At 43.7% G+C, this 27,772-nt stretch overlaps 2 protein-coding genes across 2 annotated transcripts; both read right to left on the bottom strand.

The window, feature by feature from the left end:
- Positions 1-6,544: 6,544 nt before the first annotated feature.
- Positions 6,545-9,568, bottom strand: hccsb (holocytochrome c synthase b). Its single transcript, XM_076994644.1, is given in 7 exon segments — positions 6,545-7,658; positions 7,765-7,851; positions 7,962-8,081; positions 8,695-8,843; positions 8,972-9,132; positions 9,447-9,507; positions 9,509-9,568. Coding segments are annotated over 7 exon segments (837 nt in total). The 3' UTR covers positions 6,545-7,459.
- Positions 9,569-10,878: 1,310 nt separating this feature from the next.
- On the bottom strand, positions 10,879-27,288 carry tlcd4a (TLC domain containing 4a). The gene is made up of 7 exons (XM_076994617.1): positions 27,011-27,288; positions 23,034-23,203; positions 20,071-20,160; positions 19,840-19,898; positions 18,993-19,087; positions 14,148-14,221; positions 10,879-13,904 (listed from the first exon to the last, which is right to left on the bottom strand). The coding sequence occupies exons 2-7, from the start codon at positions 23,186-23,188 to the stop codon at positions 13,589-13,591; spliced, it is 789 nt and encodes a 262-aa protein (XP_076850732.1). The 5' UTR covers positions 23,189-23,203; positions 27,011-27,288; the 3' UTR covers positions 10,879-13,588.
- Between the last annotated feature and the right edge of the window lie 484 nt (positions 27,289-27,772).

Here is a 27,772-nt window from a genome sequence, read left to right as displayed (position 1 = left end):
CACCCCCCCCACACACACACACACACACACCGCCTTCACCATCACCACCCCCCATAAACACACACACACACACACACACACACACACACACCCTTCACCATCACCACCCCCCCACACACACACACACACTCTTCACCATCACCACCCCCCACACATACACACACACAGCCTTCACCATCACCACCACCCACCCCACACACACACACCCTTTACCATCACCACCCCCATAAACACACACACACACACACACACACACACACGCACACACACACACACACACACACCCATCACCATCACCACCCCCCCCCACACACACACACACCACCTTCACCATCACAACCCCCATACACACACACACACACATACACACCCTTCACCATCACCACCCCCCACACATACACACACACAGCCTTCACCATCACCACCACCCACCCCACACACACACCCTTTACCATCACCACCCCCACACAGCCTTCACCATCACCACCCCCCCCACACACACACACACCCTTCACCATCACCACCCCCATACACAAACACACACACACACACACACCCTTCACCATCACCCCCCCCCCACACATATACAGACTTAACCATCCACCAACACACACTGGAAACCAAAAATGCTCCCTTCCTAGTTTAATCAGATCACTAACTGTTAGCTAAAAAATTCTATATTACACATAACTGCACTGGGTTCTTGTCAGAAACAACTACACATGCGCATTAGAAAAGTCAATCTTGTCTCTGAAGAAAGTCTATTCAACTTGACTGATAACACCACTGGAATTGTGTTGTTGTGATAGACAGAGCAAGACAACTCTGTTGCAGTTCATTCAAATATAAAGTGTATAGATTACAAATATAACACTGAAACAAATGAAAGAGAGTAAAAACACACAAGACCAGACCAGGCGCGTTAGACCCCGCGACCCCTCTGGGTTGACGGTGCTTCACACCGAGGCCCCAGTGGAACGTCATCTCCCAAATCTGGGATCAATAAAGGTATTGTCCCCTGACTCCGGCAGATCAATGGGTCTGTGGTCCATCGGACGGGTTACTGAGCAAACACTTTGCTCAGAACACAAATGCTGATTACGACTGTAGCCAAGTAAGGAGAGCTACTCATCTCAGCAGCACTTGAGGGAAAATCAGATGTTTATGATGCGAGTCCATTTCAGTCCACATTAGTCTCAAACACACAGGCATGTGGACAAGAGGCTCGGCAGTTGTGGGGAAGCAGGTGGGAGTTGGCCAGCGTACGCAGCCCAGACTCCAGGCATTTAATTGCTTCAGCGACTAATCTGGAAAATAATTAGTGTTTGCAAGGCAAATACCTTCCAGTTCAGCAGGAAGAATAAGTAACAATGATGTGAGGGGACGTGCCCACACACACACACACACACACACACTTCATACAGCATGCAGTGGCAGCAAATGAGGTCACAGTGGCCACAAGTAATCGAAGTAATCCTGCAGAAACACACACACACACACACACACCGCACACAAAACACTCTCTCTGTCTCACAATATTTGTGTGTGTATGTTTCATACATAGAGAGAGAGAGAGAGAGATTCAAATTTATAGTGAAGTACACAGAGTGTTTCTCTGAAAACTTTGTGTGCTTTACTACAATGTTTCATACCTCTATGTATCTCAGTACACTGCTTGTATTCACCTGGAATATTCTTTAGATATACAAGCAAATTCACACATAATTTTTGTATGTGTAGTGAATCTCATTACAATGGCACCTGTCAAGGGGTGGGATAAATGTTATAGTAAACAGTCAGTTCTTTGACGAGGGACAAACTAGTTATAGTGATAGTTAACTATCACTAGATATCTAACTAGTGATAGTTAGATGACTGTGTCATAATACCTCTAAGATGGCAGACGAGGCCTCCCTGTTGTGTAGTGGTTAGTGGTCCAAGGAAGGAGAACCAGTGAACTGCTGGTGGTGTCATGGATGCCCGAGGCTCAGTGATGGCCGTGGGGTGCCAAGTCTAGCAGATGGCATTGGATTCCACAGAAGAGCCGCTGTAGCACAAACCGCTAAAATGCTACACAGAAAGGTGTCAGGACATACAGTCCATCAGGGTTCTGTGGATGGTGCTGTGAGCTGTGAGAGGGGCCCGTACTGACCCCAGTCTGCTTCTGACAGCCCTCAACACCAGCATCAGGACTGGAACCCTGGAGCACTGTGGGAAGGAGACCTGACAGAGGAGGCCACGCGACGCACTGGGTGATGTTCAGGGAGGAAACGTTAGGTCCTGGCATTCATGTAGACAGTAACGTTGACACATAACATCTACCTGCTGTAGCATCTACCTACACACTCTTCCGTCTGTGGTGTTCCCTAGTGGAAGTGACCACTTTTAACAACAGAGTGACTCATTGAAAAAACGTGTTTAGTAATGGTTGGAGGAACATGACAAAGAGCTCCAGGTGGTGACGTGACCCTCCAGTTCAGAAGATCCTAGTCTGTTGTGTGTGAGATGCATCCATGCAGGACAGGAAACTGCTTTAATGCAATGGCTAAACCGTGCATGCATGTACATATGTTTGTAGTGAAATATGTAGAGGTGATAAGAATATTATCCAGGCAGGGGGTCATTCATCAACTTTGTATTTCAGAGCACAGCGTTTTAGAACTGCTATGCTTCCCTTTGATGAGGCAACATTGCTAAAGGGATCAGCTGAGAGTCCGGTGAGCCAGACAGAGGTAGTTTGGCTCCGGTATTGATCCAGCAGGGCAGGACAGGATGGCACAAGCATTGCTGGAGTGATTACGCTCATACGGATATCCCCCCACTCACTTAGCAGCTTCATGGTTTCACCGGGCCTCATTAAAATACAATGCTGGAGGAAGCCTATCTCACTGTTTGCTGGTTGACTGCACCATAAAAGTCTGGACCACAGCACTCCCCATTGAGTGATAAGCCCACACACAAATTGGAACCAGTTCGATTATGCCTCACTGAAGACGTTAGGAAAAAAAAAATCCCCACCTCCTCTGTCATTCTCAGCCTCTTGTGTTCCTCAGTCTGCCTGTCCTGTTTTTTTCAGCTCTCCGCTGCAGTGTACACATACTTCCTCTGGGACTGACATCTGGCTCTTCACCAAAGCACCAACCAGGACTCTGTGAGGCCTTTTCATAACATTTGAAGTACTCAAGTAGACTTTTACACACGCACACCCACACACACACGCAGATGTCCATGACAAACACAACATTGTGGGGTCCACGCACAAATCCTAAAGTATTTAAACGCTCCCAGGCAGTGTGGTGTGTGCATAAATGAAGCAGGATAGCAGAATTAAGAGGGCTTTGATGCTGAATACTAACGTGAGTAGAGATCCCCACATGGCTGGGTGGAGGCGGGGCTTAGTCACCAGGTGAAGTGGGAACAGGTAGCACCTGGAATACACCCTGCGTTTCACTACCTGTCATGGTTAAATGATATTTTCCTTTCTGCTATTGCTTCTCATTATTTCTAGTTGTCTCTCAGTGCACGTGAAGCGTGGCTGGATGTGGTCTAGATAATACTAGAACTACGTGTGCTAGTTAGAGCACAACCTCCATGAATATTCCCATCATTCCCTTCGTTCTTGAATAATACATGCTCAGCTACATTATGTCACTTACACAGATACCTCAGGACATTTTTGTCCAAAATAGGCTTTTTTTTTTTTCCATTTTCAGAAACGGCGTAAAGGTTGTCGCTGAACTCTTACGCACAGCTTTGGTGGAAGCATCATTTCCCAAAAGAGCAAAACACACAGACTGTGAAAACACAGGCGCTGAGATCAACCCTGTCCTCTCCTCCCTCAGTCATTTTTGTTTGTTTGTTTGTTTATTGATTAGATCAGATGAAGTCGAGTTGGACTTTGTTCTGTAGAAAATGGGGCAGTCAATAAAGTCTGGGCAGTCAAGGTCAAACAAAACCATCAACATACCATATAGTTAATGGAAAAATCACCGATGATCTATCTCCGGGTGTTGGTCGCAGTATGTAAACAAGTCAGACATGCCATATACGCAGGAACAGAGCACTGGGAAAGATCATAACAAAGAGAAGAGAGGCTATAGCTACAGTGGCCCCTAGAGCCACGTTCGTAAGTAGAAAAGTTCGTAACTCAAATCCTCCCCATTTAAAATAATGCAAATGGGATTAAACAGTTGCAGCCCTCTGACAATTTCTCAAAATTTCATAAATTATGAAAAAAATACATGTTTTTAATTAAGAAACACACATGAAAAACTTTAAATTACACTACAAAATAAACAAATAAAAGGAAAATGTACAAAATACAGTAAGAAAAATGTAAAAAATACGGTATAATCTTACGTTGGCGGCGGAGGAGAGAGAGAGAGAGAGAGAGAGAGAGAGAGAGAGAGAGAGAGAGAGAGAGAGATATACGTAGGCTACTGTACTAGTAGGCCACAGACTGGCACGGAACCATGGACGTAATTTTGTAATAAAAAGTGGGAGGGATATGGATTCGTCGCTATTTAAATATTTGGTTTTAACCGTAAAAACTGTACGTAAAAACCGTAAAAAAAAAAAAAACCCCAAACCCCCCCCCCCCCCCCCCCCTAAATTACGTCCGTGCACGGAACGAAGCTTAGATACAGCACCTGCTATACACTTTACAGTAAACAAAACAATTTACTTAATTTACAAAAAATTGCGTAAATCTCACGCGCTATCACGTGAGAAGAACGTGATTAACGCATGAGAGGTCACCGTGGGAGTGAGAGCGATGCGTCAACTACCGACAGCATCCGGGAACTTGTTCGAAGCGATGTTCGTAACTCGAGGTACCACTGTATTTAAATCACAATCACAGCACTTAGCAGCTACAAAACACACCAAATAAATAATAAATCTATCTATCTATCTATCTATGTATGTATGTATGTATGTGTGGTGTGAATACAGGGTGTCAGTGTGCTGCTCTAGGTGGGTGTTCCTCAGGGCAGCCTGTGGCCCCTGAAAGCCCTGTACTGCCTCCCCTTCTCTGCAACCATAAAAGGGTTTTTCTTCAGTTCCTGGAACAAAGATGAAGGCAGCTGGTCCTCTGGGGCGGTTCTCTCTCCCAAGGCACACCAGGCCTTCCAGAATGGTCCATTTCCATTAACCTAATGGAATTTTTAAAATAATGATCATTTTCCCCTTAATTGTTTACAGCAGGAAGGCACATTTTTCTTGCACTCGAGTGCACTGTTGTTTCAGCGAAAATGAGAGAAGTGGATCTTGTGGTAAGCAATGTAAAGCACTGCAAACATGCAGTTATTGTAAAGCACATGGTGAGATGCAGTCACGTGAGAGGCCGGAGGCTGGGGCATGCAGGCCCCCCCCGGGACACGCAACTGCATACTTCAGGTCACGGATGGACAGGCTCCCAGTCACTGGGCACAAAGACACACCATGAGACGTGTTCACACAACAACACGGCTCTTCACACGTTTGCTCAGAGCTCACATCTGGGATGCGTGTTTTTGTTTGCACACACAGACTAATCCATGCAAGATTCACAGACTCTCTCTGAACGAATTAGTAGTAGAGTTGGGATGAAGCCTTGTGCTTAGCAACAGCAGCGGCTGGTGTGGAGCAGACGCGGGGTCTGGTGGGCTGCTCTGGCTCAGAGGTTTGGGGAGGATCAGCAGGTCCCAGCGAAGGGAAACTCCACGGCTGGCACTGCCCGTCTGGTAAGCAGCTCTTCTGTTACCAATGTAACAAGCAACTGCATCTCTAGTCTCTGCATCTGCATGGAGAAAGTGATTCACTACCTCAGAGTACAATATGAAATACTGCAGCTGAAATAACCAATCAAACAGGTCTTCAGTAAGCTTCTCTGAGAGGGAGAGGTCAAATTCACACTAAAACCCACAACCTAAGTGGGTTGAGACAGGAACACCAGGTTTAATCTTGCTGGGAGAAAAGCTCTTTCCCACACCCACTCATCAGAAGTACACAAGCACCTGATCCCCTGACACACACACACACACACACACACACACACACACACACACACCTTAATTTGCTCCTCAACCACATTCCCCCCTATTGTTCCATTTGTTATTCCGTGAAATCCTGTGTACAATAACCTACCACAGGTTGGAGTAGTCATTAAAGTCCAAAAACTTAGAACCTTGAGTCATATGATCTAAATCTAAAACATAATGGTTGAATATGTTGTCCCATTTTTTTTTTCTGAAAAAGGTAAACTTGTCTAAGGGCGCCATCTACTGGCAAGATGGTAATTGATCCTTACACTACATGGAAAAGGGTCAGTTATTTTGAACACCGAATTCAACAAATAGATTCAATGTTATATTAAATTATATTTAATATACAAACAAGCACGCAGTAAATGTGGTGATGTGGAGGATTGCAGTAATAATTGTAGCGTTGCATACAATCATACAACATTCAAAGTTGAATGTCCAAATTAAATGTACTGGTGACATTTTTTTGACTGGTTTAACAAGTTCAATGATAATGTGACCCTGAAAACAAAATCATCCAGTAATGGAGACAGAAGCAGTTTAATACACACACAGTTCACAGCCCGGCATTTCATAGCAGTAATAAATCAGGACAATATACACGGATACCAAAACCAGAGGACCTGGAATGCACAATCAATGCTAAGGGACAAAAACAAGGTCAGACTCCTACTCTCTTTTATCTCTGTGAACTGTTTCCCCATTAAGTTTAAATTTAAATGCACTTTATTGCATTTAAATGCAAACTTTAAATGCACTGCCTCATATTAGAAATGTCATTAACACAGAAGCACTACACGGAGTTTAGCACTTTTCTTTTTGAAATATGAACAATACTAAAGAACACACAGTCCAACACACAGTCCAACACCACACAGGACGATCCACTGCTGCTTCCTATTCAGAGAAGGAAGTGTGGAAATTCACACCACAAACTGCCACTGTGTGGCGCTGCCCCCTACATCCCTCCTGTAGTGCTCATGCCAAACACATTAGACAAGTCCTGCAGGACTCCTCTAGTCATAATCCGTTTTGTTCTGCCAAAGTGCTCGGTCGTAATGAGCTTTCAACTTCAATATTTCAGTTAAAAAAAAAAAAAAAAAAACCATAACCATCATGTTCAGTCATTTCAGATCACAGCTCATATACAACGGCAGAAAAGTGCCTCTTTGCAGATTTGTGGTTTACCGTGCCCTAAAATCATATAATTCTAAATGCCACAAAATAAAATCCCGGAAAGAGAAGATGCTCAGAGTGGAGTATGCTTCTGAAGAGCTCATCCACGTGTCATAGACAGATTTACAATGGAGGCTCACACCTCCAGCAATGCAGAACTAAAATAAGACCCTGACAACTGTCTTGTTTCTCCACAGTGACATTCTTGAAGTTGTGATGTCCATGAGAATAAAGGCAGATGTGACAGGGCGTCCGGCAGGTTAAGACGACCAGCGCCACCAGGCCACCTTCACTCGATCCCACACTGCTCCAAGAGAGTCCAGAGCCGGACGCACGTCTAAGATGGAGAACTGATAAGTGTCTTTGTCGAGGTCTCCTTCATAGTAGTCGATTACATATCGAACTTCTTTTCCACAACGATCTACAATCCAGTCATGACGGTCAAAGGGCAATTCATACCTACACAAAAGTAGAGACAGAGAGAGAGAAGGTAAAATGGATGGACGTAACACGCCAATAGCCCTCCAGTTGTGTTTCACCAGCCCGGGACAGAAGTGGCACTTACCCCATCCAATGACGGATACGGGCCCTGGGTGAAAAGTCCTTTGCTTTACCTCCAAACCGTTTCAAGGATGGACCACACGGACATTCACTACACCCCAGAAACACACCAAAGATATAAAAAACGAACCATTTACAGCTGTGGCCTGCTGTGCTGCATGCGCGCGCGTGTGTGTGTGTGTAACACGCTGGTCTGCTCACCCTGCATGCAGGGCCTCCCACTTCAGAATCTCCTCCCACGCCTGCTCATTATTGCGGTTGTGAATTCTGATGATATTGGTCATGTCGTTTGGTGAAAGGTTATCATCCTTCCAACGCCACCTGCACAGAAGGACACATCAAGAGTTGCCATACTTCTTATATAATAGGAATATCTTGTTTTATCAGGAACGGGACAAGTTGGCAAAAGTCACCGCACCACCAACCTTTTACTGTTAAACTGCCCTGTTCTTACAGCATATTCTTCAGACACACAACAGTTTAGTTGATATTATTTATCTTTAATAAGTTGTAGTATATTTTTAAAAGAAAGACCTTTGCCATTGTTGTACTGTAGAATAATGCAACATGAAAAGACAAATAAATCAAGTTAATGCATCATAATTTCACACCAAGGATCCGTGGACTGCTAAGGCCTATCGGTCAGTAGAACGCATGCACTACACATCAAACATCACATGACAGTTCATCTACTCTATGACTGGTACACAATCTACAATGTAACCCACGAGATATATTCTGAATCACAATAGATCTTTATAGTATTTTAAACCATCATTTTAATTTTTATTTTTTTTTAACAGCATTACTATACTTGTCCAAAAACATTATAAGTCTGTAAAATGGAATTTTGATCAAGGGCAGAATAAATTAAATTAGTATCATTTAAGGAGCTCTACTGCTGATCGTTAGCATGGAACAGAAACAATCTTACCCCTTCCTCAGCATGGCGTTCCAGAACATTTGTGCTGAGGGATAGACCCAGTTTTGATCTGTCCCAGCTCTGGGGATTTTGGACTCCTCTCTGGTAACGGACAGTGGGAAAGGTTGTCCAGCGGCCGGCTGCTGATTGGGTGGTGGCATCTTACAGGTGCGCACAGACACATAAAAAAAAAAAAAATGGCCAACTCACAATTTGCACTCAACTAGAATACAATACAGTAAAAGTAAGCTGCATGATTTTGCCATCAATCATAACCAGATCTGGTTACCATGTTTGTTGGATCGATGTCAGTCGGTCTCGGCACACCTCCTTCTGCAGCCCTCACCGGACACTCCACAAACTCATACGCCCGCTCTTGGTGTCCCGGCCCAGCAGGGGGTGTGGCTGGACTCCCAGCCTGATGCATAGGGCACTCCGATGGAGGGGCTGCTTTATGTTGACAGTCCAACAGGAACATGCATTTCATACAAGAGAGAACAACCATTATATTAGAATCTCCCGTTTAGCAGCTAGAACATGTTTAGTTTCCATCTTTTGCTTCTTAAGTTATGCACTGGTGCTAAAAGGCGATTGTAACTTCTAAGCAAAGTCATCACCACCACAAGTGCAGGTTTCACAGCGCATGTTTACATTATACTTTCCTTCGTTGTCAAGTCTGGTTCTGAGACTGTAAAAATAGACTGAAGAACTACATTTTGGAGAGTGGGTAAAAGTTTTGCCTAAGCAGCTTGGTTTGTCCGTACCCATGTGGTGTTTCTGGTGCATGGGGCAGTCCTGTGGTGGGCCGCCGGCAGCAGGCTGACCCGGGTACCGTCACCACCTCCGCTGTGACAGTGGCAGCAGGGCTGGAGAGTGAAGCACCCATGCTGGACCCAGTCCTGCTTCCAATCTAGCTACGAATATACACATGTTACAATATACACATATACAATATACACGTTACAATATACACATGTTCACATATACACATGTACACATATTACAATATACACATGTACACATATTACAATATACACATATACAATGTACACATATACACATATTACAATATACACATTTACAATATACACATTTACAATATACACATGTACACATATACACATGTACACATATACAATATACACATATTACAATGTACACATACACACATATACAATATACAATATACACATATTACAATGTACACATACAGTGTACACATATACAATATACATTAGGACACAGAGACATACAGCCAGCTGAGCTAAGCCTTTGATCAGATGAATGACAAGTTGTACCTCTCTCTCTCCACCTCTCTCTCTACCCCTCTACCTCCCTCTCTGTCTCCCTCTACCCCCCCTCTCTCTCCCCGTCCCTCTCTCTCTATCTATCCCCCTTTCTCCCTACCTCTACCACTCTCTCTCTCTATCTATCCCCCTTTCTCCCTACCTCTCCCTACATCTCTCTCTCTCTCTCTCTCTCCCCCTCCCTCCCTCCCTCGGTCAAGATAACAGCATGTTGTCTAACTACAGTACCAGTAATTCTCTTTAGTAATCACAGCCGACCTGACCCAGCTAACTAACATACATTTATTTTGCAAGACAAGCCAATCCTAAATATGGCGGCTACGTTTATGTAAAATATCTGCCATATCTCACACAGACGGACCCATAAAGGTCTTATGAGGTTTTACCTCCGTACTTGTTTGAGAACTGCAGCCTGGTGCCCAATGTCAACGTGCTGTCCTGTAGTCATTACCCACAAGGCATCACTTCCGCTTCTTCTGTCTTACCGCTGATCGTCAAACCTCACTACTGCCACCTACAGCTCAACACAGGTAACAGCGGTAACTCAATACAGGTAACAGCGGTAACCTCACCACGTTATCAGGACAGGTTACGGTCTTGTCTCTAAGCGTTACTCCACTTAAGCTTTGTTTTGGATTGGTGATTTTTTTTTTACAAATCAGCAAAAAAAAACGTCTCAAACGTGGCCTCAGGAAGTGACATCGTGGTGGGGAGTGTTTGTACAGTGAGGATGGAGACTGTACTGCCTGCCTAATACACTGAAATTATCATGTAACTGCAATTACTGTAAATGGTTTTTATTGATAAAAGGGTACAATTAATGCAGATGATGTTTAATGTTTATTTTTTGGTCACCAGTGGAGTCAAGGTTATCAAAATGAACAAGGAATCAAAATGAACATATTGCTTTATTGAGGCAAATGGCATTAGGCTATGGCAGAAAAAATAAGACAAGTCAAGGTTTGAAAATAAATCATACCTGATGCTCACATATAAAACTCCTGGACTGTCTTCACATATCTCTCGTCAATGAGCATGTGATATATACACACTTTAACAGGTGCAGTCTTACAATTTTAAGAAACCTTTTACAAAATAAGGTGAGGAAAAACAATTTAACATGACAGAAATGTCACATGGGCAGTCAGACACAGCAGATCTCATACTCAGGCTGTTGAACTGTTTGAGTGAAGCTAGCTAAAACACCAAAATAATGTATTAATCAGGCCCGCAGAATCAGCATATTCATAAATTGTTCAGAATTTAGGAAGCATTATACAAGTAATACCCTCAAAAGGAAAAAAAGCAAATAACTAATTACTGAGTTCCATTCTTCAGTCTGCAAAAGAGCAGTACGGTGCATATGAAGACAGATTTGAAGGCTCATACTTAAAATGCTTGTACTTGAAAGACAAACCCTGCTTCTTCAACTAACCAATAAGAACATTTAGCAAACTACCACAAAGAAAGGCAGCTTCCATCATATTTAGTACAAAACCATTTTGCACTGTATTGTATTCTATACTGAGTAAAGAAAGAAGAAAGGAAAGACGGAACTGGCAACATTGTTTTGAAACGTGTCAAAAAGGCAAAAGTCTGCAGGAATTTGGAGATGTTTGGAATTTACAATGTTAAGACTTGTGCTGGTGTGCCTGAATACAGTTTCCCACTAAACAGTGCAAACAGAAACGCAAACGTTCAGCTCAACTTTCACACATCACTCAAGTGGACACCACAAAAACATGGTGGAAAACATGACATGCAAGCCTAATACAATCAAAATGATGTGAAAATCTTACATCAATGTGACGTGGTAAAAACTGTAAAGAAATCGTATAGAAAAGACATCTACAACACCACATGTGTAAAACAAGTAAAGGCAAACTATTATGATTGGAATCATCTTTCACAAACTGCAATTAAAACAATTTTCAGTGCCTGCCTTTCACAGTAAGGTAGAGCAAGAATTCAAGTATTTAATCATTTAAAAATAGAACATCTGGCATTTTATTAATGAACAAACCATTCTTATATATCTCATGTGTCTTGCTCATATCCATACATAATAAATACTTTTTCAGTTAACGAAATACAATAACACATGGCATCCTCTATTCTCTAATCTGTGTAGGTGAATTGCCACTGGATGTAAGAGTTGTATAGTATGTATATTCTATGCTAAAACGTCTTACAAATTGACGCATGATGCATTCTGAACTGATTGTAATATATGTCCTTATATTGTCATCTCCTTTATTTTATAACTACTTAGATAAATCACAAACAGCCTTCACCGATACATCATACATTTCTTTTAAAACAATAAATATGTAAGTACATGCTGCCCCAGTGCTGGACTGGTTCAAATAAATATGATGCAGAAAAAGATTTTAACATTTAGCTAGAGTTCACGTGAACATTAGCCATAATGTCCATGATTGAAACATCCCTTTAAAAACTCTTCCCAAAATATTAGACAGTTTGTCTTTTATATTGACTAAATACACTGTACACAAAAAAATTAATTAAAATGTGCATTTTGCATGTCTAATAAACATTTCTATCTACATTGCAAACATTCGGAGAACCATGCCACCGCTGCATGCAAAAGGTTAGCTGTACAGAGAAAACACACACTGAGCTGTGAGGACACCTTCACGTTATCCGCGTGCATCAATTCTCAAGTATACAATGAAAAACCATCTTGTAATCAAAGTGTACTGAAAAAGTATCAGATTATGGCTAACAACTCCAAATCAGATCTGGGTCGAAAAACATCTTGGCAGTTCTATACATTCCAGCTCGTCCTTTTCTTGAGATCTTCGATGTGTCCTCTAGCGCACCAGCAAAGTGTACCGCACTCCTTACTATAGCTGTAAAAAAAAAACACTTCACATGAATGTGTGTGTGTGCAGACTCACAGATAACCCTCCTCAGCCTTGTTGTCTCTTAGTCGGTGTCTTAGGCCGTGTTCAGGTCCGGCCTGTGGTCTGAACAAGTCCTGGTATAGTGCAGATGTGAGGATAAATGCCTTTCAGTCAGTGTAAGAGGTCTAACTTCATCGTAAACAACGTGGGCAGATGCTTTGCGCACTGCTCCTTTACAGAAGGCAGTGACTTGGATGATTAAATCAGACGGATGTGGCACTTGCTTTTTTTCCCCCCCATCAGGAAGTCATGGTTCCCTCAACCAAGAACGAACAGACAGAGGCTCAATCAAATCAAGGTAAAAAAATGTTTAGGTTTCAGGACATTCAGCAAATCAAACAGAATGGACATAACTGTTGACCCCTTCACCTTAAAGCACCAGCACGGGCAGGGTGGCTTTACCCGCACTGGCCAACTTGATCAAACATCGTTGGTCCAATCACAGTGTCAGGTTCTGTGAAACTGTGAAACTTAAAATATTGCTCTGGGGTGGTTCCTCTCGTCTACGGTCACAAGATGTCCGGTTTCATCTCTCCGCTTCCCTTGTGAGAGCAGTGGGGAACAGTTAAAAACAAACAAAAACAAAACAAAAAAAAAAAAAGCAATCAATAGCACTGAGAGAGAATCTTTGTGGAATTCACGCCACTGCCGAGGGCGAACTCGTCCTCATTCTCAGTCAGCTTTTCCGTTCTCCTGAGTCTGGGCTTTGAGCTGTCGGCTGGAGCGCACCACCTTGTAGCAGCCGCGAGCTATCTTATGCATCCACATGATATTCATGATGTCCAAACAGATGCTGGAGAAGATCCAGGCACCGCGGCCACCGAAGGAGACGCGGTAGAAGGCCTCCGTGCCGTAGACGGAGCACATACGGGTGTAGTAAACGGGCATGACTGCGATCCGTACCATGAAAAACACAACCGCCATCAGCACCCCGTTGGCAATGTTGGGCCTGGAGCATTTAGGGTAACCTAACACTTCAAAGAACCAGCTGCAAAACACAGGCGAGCGCGTTGGCATGATAGCACACAATCGGCCTTCAAAGGAGGCTGACAAGGTACAAAGCAAATCCTTAAGACTTATGAATGATACAGTGAGCAAAAATGCAGCATGCTGAAAGCAGTTCTAGTGAACAGGTTTAAGCTGTAGACTCTGTAGGTCAGAATAATCAAGTTGAAATGAAGCTTGCAAGTTTCTCACGTAGCATATTAGACCGAAGCAGCGGAACACCTACCGCTGGTTCACACACGGAGTGGAAAACTCTGCAAGCAGACGGAAGTTAGCAAAATAAGGCAACATTCCTTGGCCCTGGAACAACAAAGTGAAGAAGAGACAATGACAGACAAAATAAAATGACACAGCCTGAACCCATACTGTAATCATCAGCATTTACAGAGACACGTGATCTCACATCTCACACTTGTGAGGAACCCCAAGAGGAACGTTGTTGGCTGCCTGTGCAGTTTTAGCCCACAACTTCAGTAAAGATGTGATCAGAGAATACTATGGCAATGTCTTGAACGAGCATAATTTCAAATTTACACTCTCTCGCTAAATATGGGACTTATTCTGAGACCAAACAAGGTCCAAATCCCTTGGAGAGAATTTTCTGCTTTTAGCATTTCTATCAAAATTTCCTCCCTGCGTTCTCTGCCATTATGTGAAGGTGAAAACATGTATATTTTATAACCAGCACACACAGAGGACAGTAATAATATATAACCCAAAGACAAGGTGGTGCACCGGGCTCAGTTAATAGATCTCTAAAATTCTACCAAACATCACAGATGCCCAGGAGACACCAACATTAAGAGAAATAGAGGACTTTTGGGCCAACATGAGCATCAATATGACATTATACCAAAGCATATTAGGCTATATATTATATTATATTACGTATCTCACAGTATATTAGACTGATGTTTTATATTTAGAAGGTTTCTTTAACAGGTAAATTGTGATTTTCATGTTGTACAGTACAGAAAGGAAGAAAATCTATATGACAACATAGAATCTTTACAGAACATTCAAGATGGCAGTGATCAGACATCCTGTAATAAATCTGATCCAAGTCTCCTGTGATTCATCTGATTCAACCCTCCTGTAATGAATATGATCTAACTCTGAAACAAGTCTAGCCTGAAATATCACAGAACTGCTTACACAGCAATTTAACAAGAAGCCAATAGGTCACATGATAACACATGGAAAAGGTTTGTTAACTTAAGAGATATTTGATTATATCTGTGTTAGAATTTAATGTGATTATGACATGTATTAATATTATACTCAAAGTAATACATTTAATGTAATCATACATTCATACTGTAAAAGTGATATTTCAGGTGGCTTTTATTTTTTGTGAAAGTGTGTAACTTAAAGCAGCAGAAAGGTCCTGCTGACAGCACGGTGTTTTTACCTTTTACATGGATTAAGTGCCTCAATTAAAAACCCGCCATTTTGTTCTTCTCACTGTATGTGTGTGTTTATATATATATATATGTGTGTGTGTGTGTGTGTGTGTGTATATATATATATATATATATATATATATATATATATATATATATATATAAAATACACACACACACACACACACACACACACACGCACTGAGAACTACTGAACATCCGTTTATATATATATATATATATATATATATATATATATATATATATATATATATATATATATATATATAAAACAAACAAACAAACATATATATATATATATAACAAACAAGCTCTCAAATAAGTGCCTTCATACTAGATCAGTGCTGCAACTGGAACAACTAGAAATAGGAAATTACGGTGAAGTTTGTGCATTTCACAGAATTCTCTCAAGAGGTAAAGTACACACTACACACAAGAGGTAAAGTACACACTACACACAAGAGGTGAAGTACACACTACACACAAGAGGTAAAGTACACACTACACACAAGGGAAAACGCCCAGAGAAAAGGCTCATCATCATAAACCACACAGCGAACGCATACTGAATATACCTTCAAGAATCACCTGAGAATGGAGTGGAAAATTCTCAAATGTGAAAACATCTCCAAACATTAACACAATACAAGACCTGTTTAAAATAGCTGCAACTGCATACATACAATTTGACATTTTAATTACGTGTAAAAAAAAAGGTTCATGTTAATCAACACAATTTGAAGGATCAATAAGCTCAATGCTCAGACCTCCACATAATATTCACCAGACATACAAATGCTTTCTTCAGCACGAAGGTTCTGTTTAAGGATGGTTAGGCACATGGGATTTGACCGCTGGTCTGTGTTTTGCGTGTACATACCAGGTTAAACACCTGCACATGTATAGCACACTTACCTTGAGGGCTGAAATGAAACGCAGAGTTTAGGGAGGGGGGGGGGGGGGCAAAGAAGGGCAAGAGAACACTGTAGCATGTGCATGCTAGTACCCCCAGGTACTGGTAAGTCCATACTGTAACTGGGCTTCATATCTGCTCAGTGGTTCTGCAACAGCACAACAGCAGACAAGACAGGAAGGAGAGTCCATCTGGACCAGCCAAGCCCCTGCTAGGACCCTCGCTATGTTCAAAACAGCTAACAGACTCCTGGTAGTTTTTGCATGAAGGGTTGGTCAGAAGAAGTGCTACTGGGTTGTTCAAGAAGTCGTGTTAGGTGAGGACAGAGACAGACAGACAGAATCTTAAGACAAAAAAGGTGCAGATTGAAAGCAACAATAGAAAAGCAGCAACACCAACATTAAAGTTTTCTCTGACATGCACTATGGATTAAAATTAAACAAGACACACACACACTTGAGCTGTTAACCTTCACAAACTTGCAGTACACAAGTCCTTTACAGGCCATGATATAAGCCTGAAATTAAATCTGCAGCTTGTCTACATTAGGATGAACAATAATTATAAATGTCCATCAAAGATACCCAGAGTGTACATAAAATAACTGGATTCTAATATGACATTAACAGTATCTGCTACATGTTGATTAATAACTACCTCACCCTGTTGCAGTTACACGATCTTTGTAAACAGTAAACATACATATGAATATATATAGTTATATAGGCAGTATTATGCCAATGTAAAACTTATAACACTGACAAACTGCCATAAATAACACAAGAAACAATAACAACAAATAACGCTTATGATTTTTCAAACAACAAATTTAATCATACCAACAGGAATGAAGCGATGCTGAGAGACAGGAAGCAGGATGTCTAATCCTGATCATGTTTTAAATAATCTGTGTAATGGTTATTTATACTTGGCAGTCATGAAAGTGTCCAGTGACAGTATGGCCCTGCAACAACACCCCATGTTTCTGGAGGATTCTCACAATCGATCTAGAGGCAGTCATGGGTTGGTACATTGGTACTTTTTCAATTTTTTTACCTTCCAATATTTACACTGGGCTACGTTTTAGAAACTGAACTTTTTGCAGACACAACAATTCTAGCACATAGCTGAGCACACTCTAAACACATTCTCATTGTGAGGGTCATTTTTGCTAGACTAAGCAAATACTCTCTTGCCGTTTACCTCAGATTGACTCAGAATTCACTGCAGTTACTCAACATTTTTGCTCCGGTGATCTGACAGTTCGGTAACATCAGGTCAGCTTTTGGCCACACAGTATGTTTATTTCCCGGAGTTGAAACACAACATGCACGACATTCTGTGCCGTTTTAGAGCAAAGGGCACTTAGCAAAACACAAGGCAAAGTCAAAGCACGACAAAGAAACAACCAATCTCTCCACGAGCCGCACCCGTCTGGCAAAAACAGTAGAATAGTAAACGATCTGAGACTTCTTCAGGCTATCGGCCTGCCAGGATATGGCCCTTTAGCTTTTTGAAAGAGATGCAGTTGGAAGAGTGAAAAGACGGCACACAGGAACGAGCACAAACGAGGGCAAGGGGTCGGGGGTCGGGGGTCAGGGAGCGGGAGAAAAAGCATGAGAGTGCTCGCAGTAGAAGAAGATCATCAGAGCATGCACACTGGGCCCCTGGGGGCCACACGCTGATACAACATGCACCCAGCCCGCCCTGGCTCCACTCGGAGCAGGACCTCTTCCTCAGGGACCGCGAGACAGAAGCAGGGAAAGGCAAAGGGGACAGGGGACAGGGGAGGGTTTCCGCCATTACTATCAATGAGCATTCCATGCAAAAATTACCATAGTTATCATAGCCATAGTCAGATACAGAACCTGACACCCTAGATGATTCCAGACTAACAGAGCCAAGGGTGAACAGCGTTGGCCTTCAGTGTATCTGGCCCCACGAATTTAACTGGATAAAGGATCAGTTCAGACCAATAAGAGAGAACAGCCTGCTCTGACCTTTAACCTGTCACACTCTGTGCTCAGAGCGCTTACCACTCAGGCAGCAAGTGTGTGGACACTATGGAAACTTTGTCTGAGACTTTGAGACTGTGAACGTCAGTGAAAGCCAGCTCAGGAGAAACTTTACAGAGCTGCTACAAGTGACCTAGAGAATGAAGCAGCCGGCTACAGCAGAGCGACTCTCACCTGGGGCTGCTGCCTGCTTCCTGTTCACCGCTAGCAGATCTCAGAGAGCAGGCTGCTGGTTTTTATCCAGTGTAATGAATTTGCACCGTGTCAGTTTCGTGCACTCGCAGTAACGCCTCAGTGCGTTGACAGAACGGCGAGCTTTTCACAGTGGCCGTGTGTGTGTGTGTGTGTGTGTGTGTGTGTGTGTGTGTGTGTGTGTGTGTGTGTGTGTGAGTGAGTGTGTGTGTGTGTGTGTGAGTGTGTGTGTGTCCGTGTGTGTGTGTGTGTGTGTGTGTGTGTGTGTGAGTGTGAGTGTGTGTCCGTGTGTGTGTGTCCGTGTGTGTGTGTGTGTGTGTGTGTGTGTGTGTGTGTGTGAGTGTGTGTCCGTGTGTGTGTGTGTGTGTGTGTGTGTGTGTGTGTGTGTGTGTGTGTGTGTGTGTGTGTGTGTGTGTGTGAGTGTGTGTCCGTGTGTGTGTGTGTGTGTGTGTGTGTCGCCGCTCACCCTTGGCCGCCTCATTCCCATCTTGCCTGCACATTCTGCTATTGGACAATAAGGAACTCACCAGTACATAGTAGTAAGCATACAGCGCTGCCAGATGGTGAATTACAAAAAACTTGTCCCCTATCGCCCTCCAATAGTAAAATATGAGCAGCAAATCTGAAAAAGATCAGAACAGGAGAAGATGCAAGATGAGTCAACAGGAATTTCATTTTTTTTTTTTTTTACACAAAATCCAATTGAGGCCACAGTTTACGGGCCAGGTCGTATATCACAAATTCTAACACGAAAACAAAATAAAGAAGCTATTTCAACAAACAAACCAAAGAAGCCAAAATTGTGTTCCTCTGTGAAAATGGTGAACTAACAAAGTGCAGGTTCTTCCACTAAGCCCGGCCCGCTAGACGCTACGGCGAGGGAAATGAGGCCAGTGGAGAAATAACGTACCGCAAAAAGAAATACAACAACCACAGAGGTTTATTTACCAGAATCAGCCATGGAGGGATGAGGCTGTATTAGCCAGTGACTACAGGGTGTGCACACAACACACTTGTTCAGGATGGTTTAACATTGCAGAAGCATCACTCATAAACATTACCCTTCTGAAATTAATGTCTCAGAAAAGAAACGGTACACCGTCTCTGGATTGATTTAGACCTTTATGAAAACACAAACCCGCAAAGAAACAAAAATGTTCTGACTAATCGAGGATTACTAATTCTTTAAAAGCAAGAAATGTTCAAAAGCAATTCAACCATGTACACCAACTGACCACTGATTTGAACAACTCCTTTATCATGACTTGTGCCCTACAAGTACAGGGTGCACAGAATGCACTATGGACCCCTCCCCCCCCACACACACACACACTCCCCCACACACCCGCTCCTACTGCACGAAAGGACTCTCACCAGATATGAGGTAGCCTGTTGTTATTCCCACGTTTATCTTCACCAGTGTAGGGTCTCCCCTGCAGGGTTAAAGGTACGGCAAACAGGTTAATGCTGCTGCGGCCCAGCGGGGGGCGCCAGAGAGGCCGAGAGCGAGAGCGGGGGGCGGGGGTGCCTGGGCAGATCAGGTGCCTCCCCGCGATAGTGCGCATGCAGCGCAGTTCGCCCGGGCTGACGGCGGCGTACTCTCACCACACGGGGTCCTGGTTGACGGCTTCGTCGAAGAGAAGGATGTAGAGACAGAAGAGGCCGACGACAATCGCGTGGAGCGTGGAGACCGTTCTGGAAAACAACGACAAGGCGCACCACGTGTGAGCAGAAGATCAAACAGCCACGCGAGCAGCACACGCTCAGAGGCTCCAGCTGGCAGCCAGAGAGAACGCTGCTTGGTTCTAGTAACACATATGGCAGTGTAACAGTTGTAATTGTAATTCATGCCAATCTACAGTAACATTACACCAACCGCAGCTGTACAAGCACCAGGCAATGAAAACGTTTCATAAAGACATGCTAATGCTAATCACTGCCCAAAGACAGACATCAAACATAAACCTCGTTTTCAAGATATACAGACATTCATATAGACATACATAATAAAGTGACTCATTCAAATATCCCTCAAGTGAAGACAAGCATGAGATTTCTTGTTTCATTCTAAGTGATCAATGGTAGGGTAAAATCTGGGGGGAACAACCTAACTACAGCTAAATCAAGCAGCACATACGTTATAGGCCAGTGAGAGCTGAAGACATGTACTCATTAACAACTATTCAAGCGTGTCTATTGAGACTCCAACTGAATACAGACCAGAGACTGTTACAACCTTAGTCTTGTGCATATGTATGTGGATCTGTGTGTGTGTGTGTGTGTGTGTGTGTGTGTGTGTGTGTGTGTGTGTGTGTGTGTGTGTGTGTGTGTGTTCGTGTCTTGTGTGGCGTGTCGTTTCAGACATTGCTCCTGTCCCCCATGATCCCCGTTTCTTCTGTATGTCAACGTCATACGTCGCGCTGGTCTTCCATCAACCCTGAATTCCCACCTGATGACGACATTTGTTCCCAGACGTCGTGTGGACGCCAAACCCAGAAGCACCGTCCAGTAAGTAAGAGACGCCTCGCCTCGTCAGTACCGTGTTTTACCGTTTGCTCAGTTATTTGCCGTTTTCACTCGGTGTCTGACTCTGGTATCCATGTGTTTGTATTTCGATTCTGGATTGCGCTCTTGTACCATTGACCTAAGTGTAAATACTTGTGTAGTTAGTTGCTCACTGTTTGTCTAGCGCACCAGGTGTAGGGTTGGCTGCTGTTTGTGTTGTGTTTTGGGGGTTTGTTAATGTTTTCGTCTAGGCAGAGAGTTACGGAAGTGTACGCCTGTTCTCGCCTGCTGCAGTCATTCCTCCTTTGGGTGTGAGTTGTTTCTTTGCTGTTTTGTTTTCTGTGTGGGCCATCCTTATGTCTGTCTAGTACACAACACATATTTCACTCTTACAATATATCCCTCCATTACACATTTGTCTTTGTGCAGTTTGTGGGTTCTTTCTTTAACAGTCATGTTTCATCCAGCATCACTACTTCCTGGTCATCGTATCTCACTATTGCTTTTACAGGCTCAACCTAGACTGGGTCGTAGCAACTCAAAAGAGACTTTCAAAAAATGGGCTGAAAACAAGTGTAATACCACCAGCCTGTGCCGGTATAATTCACTAAAGCTGGAGTGAGTTATAAAAAAGGCCTGAGATTGTTTTCAGCAAAATCGCAGTGTTGCCACTATGTATTGCTGCTTCGTTCGTGGTGCGGTGAATAGCTACAAGGGTAAAAGAGGACCAGATTTCAAAAAGACAAACAAGAAAACGTAAGGCAAGTATTGTGTGAGGTCTACTCACAGTGAAAACGTTGCACGTGCCACTGGTTGCAACACGAGCCCAAAGCACAACCTCCACACAGGAATTGGAGACGTGCTCCTGTCATGAAATCCTGCTCCCTCTTCCTCCAAACATTTGTTTGCTCATTGCAGATGTTTCTATTTGAACCTCATCAGTCCACAGGACTGACGCACCAGGACGTTTTTTTAGATGCTGCTTTGCAAAGTTCTGATGATGAAATTTGTGGTGAGGATGCAGGAAAGTTTTTTGTTTTCTTCTGATAACTATTTCATAAAGGTCACATTTATGCAGGTGGTGTGATCTGTTAAATCATCCTGAAGGTTTTTTGTTTTTTTTTTTACAGTCCAATATTAGTTCTGATCTGCCTTTCTGGAAGACCTACAAGCACGAGTTTGCTTGGTGTTCCAGACCTTAACTTGACTTCCTGGAAGATGCCATCTTGATGTAGCTTCCTCTTCCTTTGTGGGCATAAATGATTTTAGTTTGCAGAGAGCTAAAGTTGCTTAACAGAACCCAATGCAAATGACTGTTGGGCCAATGTTTGAGTACTTACAAAGATTTGAAATCTTGCATCACCTGGCCTTTTCTGTCAATGATCGTGAACAAGCCACAGACCTAACAAGCTCATTACAGTCTGAGACCTTGGTCAAAACACCCAAGAGCTTCTATCACAGTGCTTTGTTTGACTCCTATACTTTTTTCCACCGTAAAATTGTACAAAACAAAAATACCCAAACCTTGTTTAAAATAATGAAAATAATTCATTGAAAAATGTTTCATTTTCTGTCTTTTGTAGATCATTAACCTTCTACTTCATTATTTATAGTAACAGAAATATTGACCTACAGTGTCCAGTTTGTTACATGCCACTGTACAAAATTCTGATTGGCATTTGATTTTTGATGGTGATGAAGAAAAAAGCTGAAAACACTCGGCCATCTTGCATTTTACTTTGATGATTGAACACATGATACAACAGTTACAGCAGTGTAGCACAGTCTTGGTTAATCAAACTGTAGAACTCCTCTATAAGCAAATGTGTGGGGTGTCCCATTTATGTGTCCTCATCTATTTCTTTATTTATTTGCTGCACTGCAAAATAGCTTCCAATTCTAGCAATTATTGTGCCAGATAAATGCAGTGGTATAAAGCAGGAATAAACCTGAAGCAGACCGAGGTCAGAAGTCACCGAGGTCAGGAGTCACCGAGGTCAGGAGTCACCGAGGTCAGAAGTCATGAGGGCGTTTGTGGAGCGGTGAGGAAGTACGTGAGTTACCTTGAGTTCCACTCGATCTGCTGTTTCTGGCTGAGATTCAGGAAGCCCAGGCTGACCCTCGACGACACCCAGGGGCTCACGCAGTGGAACAGCCACTGGAAGGTGCAGAAACTCACCACAGCGATGAGCAGGATCAGCTGGCTGAAGGCGTCCATGGCCACGCGAGCTCGCTGACAGGCGGAGGAGAGGAGAGGGAGGTGAGGAGAACTCAACAGCACTGGGGTGAGGAGTAAACAGGCTTTACCCCCCCCCACCCCCACCCCTCAAGCAGATACTATACATACATCCATCAGCAGAGGACGCTCAGGGTAGTGTATGCGGCTCTGACACCCTAGCATGCTTTATTTAAAGCACCATCAGATGCCTGCCATACACTACAGCTGCCAGTGATGTCACAAGATACTATAGCCTACAGCACAAACTCCAAACTATTAAAGGATATAAAGAATATATTAAAAAACTACTTTGCACCACTGTATAATAAAGCTCCATGACATTAACCAATAATATATGTGTAGTAAGTATGTACAGTTGGTTCTGAATCTTCAGTTATACATTAGAAACCCGAGCCTTACTGAACCATACATCAGTGCCACAATTCCTCTTACTGAGACTCTCCGAAGGCACTGTGACAGTTCAACCCCTTCTGAGGCCACCAGAGCAGGTGTTCTTCCAAAGAACTTATAGGGGTGAGGGTACCATTCCAATAAGGTGGAGGACCTATACAGCAGTAACCACTCCATCAAGGTGGAGGTTATACACTGTCCACGCATCTGTTAGTCTGTTAGTGTTAGTCTCACCTGCAGTCTGGAAACAGAGAAAGCAATTCAATCTGCAAAGACTTGGTAATTCCAAACTTACAAATTAAAAATAGGGTCTTTGAGTGTTTACTATATGAATTTACACAGTTCCTCTCATGCTGCAACAGGACCTTTATCTAAGACTGCAGGTGAACTGTTCTGATGATCGTCAACTACTGTGTTTACCATTTTCTGTGTTTACCACCTGTCTGCACATTCTGTCCGGAGTGGTGCGTTCTCCACACAACAGTGACACTCACGCATAGCAAATCAGCAGCAAAGCCCTAACCGAACCCATCCGTGACTGGTACTATGGCCATGATATTATTCGAGTCTCAAACCAGTCAGCAGCAGACTACTGCTCAGGAACGAACAGGAGACCCGTTGTAAATTCCAGGAGATGGCTACAGTCTGTTAACCACAGACTTATAATACAAGGCAGGTTCTGTCAAAAGTGAGTGGGGGGGTGGGGGTTTGGGGGTGCAAACATGTCTGACTGTGCACACGTCCCTTACACTAACCAGACACGTGCCCCTAGCAATCAGGCACCCCTGCTGTTGGGCTCTAAGGTTTCAGTCATAAAAAGCCACTGTACATCAAGATTTCTCCATATCCACTTATCACAAAAACAGATTTTTTCCCATTTTTCCCCACCCCAGTTTTCCACAACTATAAGAGAACTTTACCTTTTCTAGTTATACTGACTGACCTTGGGTGCAGTCCTCTTTCCCTGTACTGGGAGCCCAAGGCATCTTTACACAGTGGCAGTAAACCAGTTAAACAAGACCTTGATCTGTAATACAGTCTGATTAATCTACAACTGAACAGCCACCACTGAGGTTGACTTTTAAACATCACCATTCTACTGCAGAAAGTGTACATTTCAGTAATTAAACGACAACGTTCACAGCTGTGACACTAAAACGCTAGGCTAATTGAATTCTCCCATGGAAATTACTGACATACTCAATTTATAACCCTTGCTGAACAGCAACGCAGAAGTACATACACAACAATAATCGTGAGATTGAGGAAGTGGCTTTTCTATAATAGCCAGATCACTGGCTTCGTTTAACTAATCATCTAAGACCGACTAATTGGAACACAACGGCTGCAGATTTCTGTGACATGCTAATGGATTAAGTAAAAATGAAGATTACAGTTAATACCAAGTTAATTGAGCACTCCAGATTTGTATAATGTATCAGGTGCAGAAATCTGAGTCCTCGGTCTATATACACTTCTCTCTGTGACCTCTTTTACACACCTGTGGCCAATACCCACATGCAGCCAATAAAAAAAGACTTCTTGCCTAAGGCTGTAACTGCTTAGATTACAGGGTGTACCGTAAACAATCTTACTCTGCATTGTGATGAAGCCTTTAACTCACAATAAGTTAGTATTGTCAAACCTGTCCTGTTACAAAATAAAACACATGCTAACTGTGTAACTGAATTCTGACATGACTCTGGTCAAAACTATAATTACAGCATTTATGGAGACAAAGTGACAACAGAGGCGTGAACCTGAACGTGTAAGTAGCACAGGTATGTACACAGCTGAACACAGCTGAACACAGCCAATCACAGCACTGCAGTGCATGCAGATCAGAGCAACAAATCTATCACGCTGGAAGACCTACACACACACACTCACCTGACTGCCAGTTCGAGCAGCAGACCGGTTGAACCAGCCACACGTCTCTCTGCACAGACCCCCCCCCCCCCCCCCCCAGCCTTATCTTCACGCCTACTCTGACCGTCCCACATCCCATAGTGCTGTGCTGCAGAGGAAGTCAAACGCAGGGTGTCTCAGCGCCAGCGTGTCACAGCTTGCTCCGTGCTCTTCAAGCAGCAGCGTTCAGCTCTACCCGGCTACTCACGAGCCCACCAGGGAGCCGCTGTAGGCCACGGACACCGCCAAGCGTAACGGGGCGTCCGCTAAGCTCCAGCTCCGTGCTCCACACCACGTTCCCTCATTGTGAAAACATACCACGTCCATTTACAGGAAACCACACAAGTGCACAGCCCTCCAGTACGCCGGCCTGTGGGGCTTTTCGCAGTGCAACCTCACGCAGAGTGAAGAGTGCTTAAAGTTTTACATCATTTATGGACACGCGTGCTGGCTGTCAAGGGCATGTGACTACAGAGGTCAGACAGCAATATATGGAGGCATGCACAGTGCATTCCCTAGAGACCAAACAGCCAAGCAACCATGAATCAAACCCAGCCATGCAGTATGGGCTCATTCTTTCAGGTGACCTCTGTACACTAAATACTGGAGCACGGTTATATCTTAAATACACAGCATGACATACGGCTACACGCATGAACAAACAGCAGTGTTCACATGAGATTTCATCACTGCCATGCCGATCATTCTCAAAGGCAAACAAAAGTTGATTCATTCTAAAGATTCCAGCGGGCCACGTCTGAATTTCTTCATTTGTATATTGAAAGTTCGGCCTTATTTTGGGATGTCTAGAACATCAAAGGATAACATTCAAAAGTGGAACAAGATGCATCCTAAGCAAATGCAAACTTGTTTAGCTATTACGACCCTAAAATCACGGATATATGAAAACTGATGAAACAGATCTGAGACAAACAGCAGCAGTGATGTGACTTCTCCATACTGTATGGGTGGTGGAGATGGGGTGGTGATGGGGGTGGTGATGGGGTGGTGGATGGAGGACTCGCGGGGGTTGTTGGGTGTTGTGATGTCGGAGGTTAAAGTAGCTGGTCAATCTGATTACTGCAGACACGAATCTTGCTAAATGACCTGTAAACTGAATGTGATGTGTCCACCCCTGAACAACCCCAGACACTCACCGTAAGAAGTTGCATCTGTTGCGATACTGTATTATTAAAATATGACATTAGGGACCCTTAGTACTAGTGAACAAACCAACAGACCGAGCCGATTAACATGGCACTCGGCTATCTGAACCTGCCACGCAAGTTCGCTGGGTTAGACGGATAAACGCCGCAATGTTTCTCCTGAAACCACCGTAAATAAACACGTAAACACCTGCAACCTGCAACCAAACGGCCTCCACCACACACGGAAACGTCCTGACCCGGGTTGCCAGATCTCGCCAGAAAACAACCCAGCAATCAAAACACCGCGCCCGAGATGTCCCGGCACGAAAACGGTTCCGGTACCGCGTGCACGTACCTGCCGTCCAACATCCAAGTGCGTCTCCCCCGTCGCGCGACTGCTAGTTCTGAGGCTCGTGCGCGACGGCTGCGAACATAACGGGGCCGAACCGAACCTGCTGGCCGCCCGTCGGCGCCTCTAGTCGCTCGGTAACGTCCTCCCTCCTCCGTAATAAACGTCCGTGCACATTTTCAGCGCGGCTCGTGCGCGCGGGCCCGGCGCGTGCTGGGAGACACGCAGGTGAGAGCGCGCGCGGAGCAGGATGCTGCAGGAGCGGCGCGCGCGCTTGCGGGAGGTTACTGCAGGGCAAGGCGCTTTCTCCTACACGGATCGCCTTTCAGTTTCACTCTTAAAGAGACATCGCTACAGTCACACGGTGCAAGGACGGAGCAGCTGCTCTCAGCGTCATGATAACACAGTATTTGTTTACAGTATTTTGTGCGTACAATAACATGTATGGTTTTTATGAATAAAGTACCTGCTCTTGTACATCTCTACAGTCTATCTGCGTGTGTTGTTGTAAGCCTCCTCCAGAAATACAACACTACACAAAGATGACAGGCTGCTGACACAATGGTGCTGATGTATTCGCATGGACACTCTTGTGTTGAGGCTGAAGATTTAAGATTTGGTTAAATCTAGAAAAACGGCAAGAAGTTTTTCATTTCAGTTTCAACAGTTTTGAGTCAGTTGAAAAGCTCAAAGTGAGACAGCAGAGAACACCCAAAGAGCAGGAGTTAGACCAGGACTTCTACTGGCTATTACAATTACATACAAATG

The sequence above is a fragment of the Brachyhypopomus gauderio genome, unplaced genomic scaffold (genome assembly GCF_052324685.1).
Source record: "Brachyhypopomus gauderio isolate BG-103 unplaced genomic scaffold, BGAUD_0.2 sc153, whole genome shotgun sequence".
NCBI classification, from domain to species: Eukaryota; Metazoa; Chordata; class Actinopteri; order Gymnotiformes; family Hypopomidae; genus Brachyhypopomus; species Brachyhypopomus gauderio.
The sequence above is the reverse complement of the archived record's forward strand: the minus strand, read 5'-3'. Positions and strand labels throughout refer to the sequence as shown.